The sequence below is a fragment of the Balaenoptera musculus genome, chromosome 16 (genome assembly GCF_009873245.2).
Source record: "Balaenoptera musculus isolate JJ_BM4_2016_0621 chromosome 16, mBalMus1.pri.v3, whole genome shotgun sequence".
Classification (NCBI taxonomy): domain Eukaryota; kingdom Metazoa; phylum Chordata; class Mammalia; order Artiodactyla; family Balaenopteridae; genus Balaenoptera; species Balaenoptera musculus.
Window position 1 is genome coordinate 27,169,292 of NC_045800.1, and position 6,000 is coordinate 27,175,291.

The following is a 6,000-nucleotide window of genomic DNA, read 5'->3' on the forward strand; positions in this document are numbered from 1 at the left end:
TCTAAGACAGGTGTTCCTGGACTAGCGAGCCTCTGTCAGGAGCAGCAATTAGTCCCACGCTTGAGCTAACGTGCTATGCTAGCAAGCACCAGCATCCAGCCAGCATCTGAAGTTCAGTGAAGATACGCCACCATCTGGATAGTGAGCTGAAGGGTTGTTAGAGCAGGGAGTACATCCAGGAGAGGATCGAGTGGTTGGGATACAAAGTACCCGGAGCTGGAAGTCTTCCTTCAGACTCCTCGGTTCCCTTGAAGGGAAGGCAAATCTGAGCGTATTCGCTTTTATAGGAAAAACGGTGCACTGTATCTCGCCTTTGCTGGGGGAATTGGAAAGGTTTCCATTCTCAGATACTTCTTTAACGAAAGCTTACCCTGGATTGGGAGAGAGGGACACTAGACAGAGTGCACAACTAGAGAAAATGGAGGCAGGAACCGCCCTCAAAGTCTTGGTTGTTGAAGTGAGCAAGGACGTTAACATTAGTCCCAAGTTGATGCTTCTGTGATGTTACTTACTCTATTTGCGGTCTCACAGACGCAACAGGTCTGAGGCTCCTGAACGAGACTGGGCTGATGGAGCCCGGGACCGGGGGCGCCTCGCGAGCGTCTCCTTTAATAGGCGGGGCCGGAACCCCCGCGAGTCCCCGGCTTTGTACGTGTCGGGGGCGGAGCCGCAGACGGCCCTTGCAGCATGGCCGCCGGCGCTGCCGCCGCCTTGGCCTTTCTGAGTCAGGAGAGCCGAGCCCGGGCCGGGGGGATCGGCGGTCTGCGAGTCCCTACCCCGGTCACTATGGACAGTTTTTTCTTCGGTATTGAGGAAAGGAGGAGCTGAGGGTGGTGCGGGGGCAGAGGCAGGGCTGAGGAACAGGAAGGCAGATGGGTGCAGGACGTGGGTGGGGGCGGAGGGGGCCTCGCACGCGGCAGTTGGAGCGGAAGGGGGTAGCCAGGCTCCTACCCTAGTCGTGCTGGGCGAGGTCCGGGCCGAGCGCTCCAGGTTTTCCTGAGGAGCGGGCGTGTGAATGGCCCGTCAGTCCATGGCTGCACGTGAACGGGATTCGGAGAAACGCCCCCGCACACTCACCCTGTTCTCTCTTCCAGGCTGTGAGCTCTCAGGCCACACCCGCTCTTTCACCTTCAAGGTAGAGGAAGAGGATGATGCGGAGCACGTGCTGGCTTTGACCATGGTAAGGGGCGGGTAAGGGGGGTGGCGGGGAATAGGTTGACCTGAGCGGGCCTCTACCCGCGTGTCTCTTTCCCTCCCCCGCTTTACTGGGCGTCACCTCCTCTGCTCAACCCCCACATGGGGGTCCCCTGGCCAGGTGATCCAGGGACCCCTGAGGCTGGGCAAGTCGTAGGGTAGATGCCTCCGTTTGTGGTGTCCACCCTCACTGGGGAGACTCCGAGGCCCTGTGTACCCTTCCCAGCTCTGCCTCACCGAGGGGGCCAAAGATGAGTGTAATGTGGTAGAAGTCGTGGCCCGGAATCATGACCACCAGGAGATCGCAGTCCCTGTGGCCAACCTCAAGTTGTCCTGCCAACCCATGGTGAGTTCCCTGGCCATACCTTGGGGGATTGGGAGGTAGGAATTGAGGACTTCAGGATTTCTCACAAGATGGGGTGGGCCAGGCCTTCATCCTTGTCTTCCTCCCAGCTCAGTTTGGATGACTTCCAGCTCCAACCACCTGTAACCTTCCGCCTGAAGTCAGGTTCTGGCCCTGTGCGGATCACTGGGCGGCACCAGATTGGTGAGAGTCTTCTCCTTTGCCTCCAGTAGACTCTCCATCAGGACTCCTACCCCACCCCAGCCTTATCTCCCAATGCGGTTCCCATACAGACCCTGTATGCTGTGCCCTCCACTTATTGTCCTACTCAAGCCGTTCTTCATGGAACCTGTCCCAGCTTCTCCAGCTCCAGTGATGTGGACTCCTTTGCCTCTTTGTTATCTAGTTTAGTATCTGAGGTTTTTCCCACCTAGACTATAAGTTCTGGGAGGTCAGGGTCCCTACAAGCCTAGAGCCACAGGGCATGAATAAATGACCTGTAGTATGAAGGGGTTGTGGCTTTAACTTCTCTTCCTCCCTTCACTGCTTGTGTGTCTACCAGTTACTATAAGCAATGATGTTTCTGAGGAAGAGAGCGAAGAAGAGGGCAATGAGGAGGAGGAAGCTGAGTTGTGCCCCATCCTGCCTGCCAAGAAGCAGGGGGGCAGGTTCTAACCCTCCCTGGTGAGTTGGGTGGGAGGCATGCCCAGCAGGGCCTGGGAGGGGACAGGAGGAGCAGATTTGGACCTAGATGCTGACCCCTTGTTTGCTCTCTTCAGGTCAGCTAGCTGCCTGCCACATGCAAATGCACCAGGTTCCTGTACAAGTTTCAAGAATTTTGTGTCTTTTCCATTGAAGAGGATGGGTAGTGGTGGGGTGGGGTGGGTGGGGTTTGGTCTGGTGCTAGGAGAGAGGGAGTCCCAGTCTCCATAGTGCCCTGGTGTTCTAATCCTGTACCACACCCGGAGCTTCCCTTTTCTTCAGGAGTGGGAGGAACTCTGAACTTCCATCCTGACCCTCTCTCCCCACTTGCTTATGAGGTTGGAGGTCAGCATCTGATGCTCAGGACTACACATTTTTAACATTTTTTTACATTTTTGGATAAAGGTTGAAATAAAGTGGTGTGGAGTTTTTTCTGCAACTCATTTGTGTGGCTTCTTTCCCTGCTGGGGTGGCATTCCCCTAGGGACCACCAGGTGGCACTGTGGCAGCACAAAGGGTGGCCCTGGGCCTGGGGGAGGGTGAGGAAATGTGGGATCCTGCTCTTCCCAGGGCCCTGGGACTAGCCCAGGCCTGGGCCCCAAATGCCTTCCTAGAAGAGGACCTCCCAACACCAAGCCTGTTCCCAGTCCCTAAAGGTGGGGGAGGGCCATCCCAGGAGGTTATCAGCATCAAAACAAGGGGTCTGGGCCTCTGTCAGCACTCAGGCTGATGGGCAGGGGGACAGATAAGGGGGCTTAAGCAGCACGAGGAATGTGCATCCCTAGCCCCATGAGGGGGCTCAAGCCCTGAGAGGGCCTGAGAGGGGTAGGGTAGAGGCCAGTCTTTGCTCCTCCTTCCAGGCATGCAGGCCGTCTCTGAGACAGCCTGGGCCCTTAGAAACCTGATTCCAGGGGCCAGATGGAGGGGGCTGGCCAGATTGGGTGACAGGGAAACCAGAATCTGGGTGGCCTGGCATATGGGGGTAGAGAGGAGCCCCTGGGATTCAGCCTCCTGGGCTAAGGGGTTCCTGCCCCCCAGCCCTCTGCCTGGTCTGTGGGGGGCGGGGGCAGTCTCTGGTGCCTGAAATAAGGTGGTTCTAGGGCTTGGCTGCTGCTGTGCCAGGAAGAGAAAGGGATGTACCTGGTGTGAGCATGAGTGTGTATATGACCAAGTCTGAGGTCAGCAGTTCAGCAGCTGTGTCGATTGGGGGGTGGGAGGGGTGGTCTCGGTGCCCCATAAACAAACAAACAAACAAAGGGTTACCTCATGAGACAGCCTGGGGCCAGACATGCTGAGGAGGGACAGAGAACAGTGCCTGGTGGGGCTGGGCCCACTCCCTTCCACACCGGCCCCTGGGCAAAGGAGTGAACAAGTGGGAGGGGTCCCTAGATAACCCGAAGAGGCTGGTATTGGGGCAGGGGTGGTAAACTTTGGAGAGTGTTTCCCACAACACTGAAAAGCACTCCCTCCTCAACACATCCCTGGAGGAGTTTCCCTTCTCCCTGTGGTGAGGACCAAACAGGTCCGATTTTTAACCTGCCTTTTTCCTCAAGTTGAGGATAAAGGAAGATGATCCCTCTCTGTGTTGCGGTGATCAGGGTCGCAGGCCCCTTTCTCTTCTCCAGGACTTTCCTGAAGTGCTTCCACCAGGAACCGGGGTGGAGGGGGCAGCCAGAATAGAACCATTCACCTACTCGCGGCACGGGGTCAGGAGGTAGAGGGGAAGGTGGAGCTGGCGCCCTCTGGTGGGCGAGGTTGAAACCGCTTGTGGCCGTGCGGCTTCCCGCGCCGCCTCTCTAGGGGCTCTTAGGGGTACGCCGCGGTGCAGGGTCCTACGTGCCCCGCCAGTGGTCTGGGCGACTAAGGCCGACTTCATTCGTTCGTTCGTTCATTCACTCATTGGAAGGGCTCCTGTTAGAACCCTTCCCTTCCTCCTCTCGTCTATAGCCTCCAAAGTCCTTGGCACGTGCATGGTTGAAGGCGCAGTAGCCTGGCTGAGTGCAGCGAAGAGTCATCCCTCGTGGGAAGCCTCCCCAGCAGACATATCTACCCCCTGTGCGTGGCCCCGCCCAAATATTTACCCCCCGCGACGCGGCTGATCGCTCATTGTACGCCTTTGCTGGTTTTTTGGTGGGTCTTTCCCGCGGTCCCGGCCGGCGCCGAGCGCTCTCCTGCCCGCGGTGGGGGCCCAATCCACATCTGCTTCGTCCAGGAGTTTCCCGGCCCGACGGGGCGCCCGGCGGACAGAGCTGGGAATTGTTTTTTCTCCTTCCCCGCCCCCGCCTCTCCTCGATCTCCCTTTCTGCCCTCTCAGCGCACAGTAGGAGAGTTGCCAATTCACTTTGGCCCCTGAGAGCTGAGGGATGAAGGCTTACGCCGGGGTTTGCAGACTCTTGGAGGAGGGGCAGGACTGTATTTGGGGGGTGAAGTGGGGCGACTCCCAGACCCGGGCCTAAAGTGCTTAACACAGTCTCCGCGATTTACATTTGAACGGTCGGCGGAGGGTCTGCGGCGCTTTGAACGCCGGGCGCAGGAGGCGCGCGTTTGAGCGAGCGGCGGTCCAGGCGGCCCCGGCCGGTTGGTGTGGATTTGAGGGGCCCGGGGTTGTGCTGGGGGGGCGACCGATGCACTTGGAAAGAGGCTGAAGGTGTGTGTTTAGAGGGGCTATTTGTGTTGGCGAGAGGTGTGTGTTTGTGTTTGCAGGAGGCGATGGACACTGTGTGTGTGTGTTTGTGTGTGTGTGTGTGTGTGTGTATTTGTGTTTGCGGAGTGTGGAGGCGGCCGGGAAAGGTGGCCGGCTGTCACTCAGCGATCAGGTTGACAGGCGCTCCCTCATCAGGGCCAGGGAGCTCTGATTGCAGATTCGAGGAAACAAAATAGCAATTGTAATTACGGGGCTTTGATAAGATAAAGGAAGGAGCGAGCTGGCCGGGAGGCGAGTAAGAGAGCAAGGGAGGAGAGAGCGGCCTGCTGGGGCCCCGATGGAATATTTGCATCTGTCACTCACGGGGGTGTGCCCTGGCAGTACCCGGCGCCTGATGCGGAGGTGTCCCTATTGCCGCCCCCCTCCTTCTAGAGACAGGGACTTTTGGAGAGATGAGAAGAATCCCCCCGAAATCGACGAAGGTCCAGTTGGGGGAAATTCTCCAAATATAAAGGAATTCTGGTCTGTACAGGCCCCTTGGTGGAGGTTAAGGTGTAGGACTCAAACCCTGACCTCCACACTTTTAGGCCCTGGATTTCTCACCTCTGGGGGAGAGGGAGGAGGGTGGATTAAGATCATTGAGGTTCAGCCCAGCTCCTTCAAAACCTTCTGGGGGCTCCAAACCAGGGTTGGTGGAGACAGCTTGGACTGTCTCCACCCCAGTCCGGGGAAGGACAGGTGCCCAGAGTGACTCAGGTTGTGACTCCAGGACTATGCACACTAAGGATGGGCTGGATGCCCTGACCCCTGTCTGGGTCCTGCTCCCTGCTGTTCTCATCAGTCTATTTTCAGAGGGCTGGGTCCCTGGTGAGGAGAAGGCCCTTCTCATGCTCTGCTCCCCATCTCTCCACTCATTGTTTAATGCATACAAATAAACATTTTCAAGGGCCTACTATGTGCAGGGCATGAGGTTAAGATGGTGAACATCTTGCTTGCTTGAAGCGGTGCAGCTGGGGAGTTAGACACCCAACAAGTGGCTGGCAACCTCTAAGACAGAGGAGCTCAAATGAAGGAAATGTGCTGGTCTGGGCTGTGGGCACTGGAGCAGCCCACCTCA

At 57.5% G+C, this 6,000-nt stretch overlaps 1 protein-coding gene across 1 annotated transcript; it reads left to right on the top strand.

Moving 5' to 3' along the window:
* The first annotated feature begins 665 nt into the window (after window positions 1–665).
* Window positions 666–2,678, top strand: NPM3 (nucleophosmin/nucleoplasmin 3). Its single transcript, XM_036828181.1, has 6 exons — window positions 666–805; window positions 1,095–1,180; window positions 1,421–1,540; window positions 1,648–1,741; window positions 2,100–2,221; window positions 2,317–2,678. Exons 1-5 carry the CDS (start codon window positions 688–690, stop codon window positions 2,210–2,212), a joined length of 531 nt encoding a protein of 176 aa, XP_036684076.1. The 5' UTR covers window positions 666–687; the 3' UTR covers window positions 2,213–2,221; window positions 2,317–2,678.
* The last annotated feature ends 3,322 nt before the right edge of the window (window positions 2,679–6,000 follow it).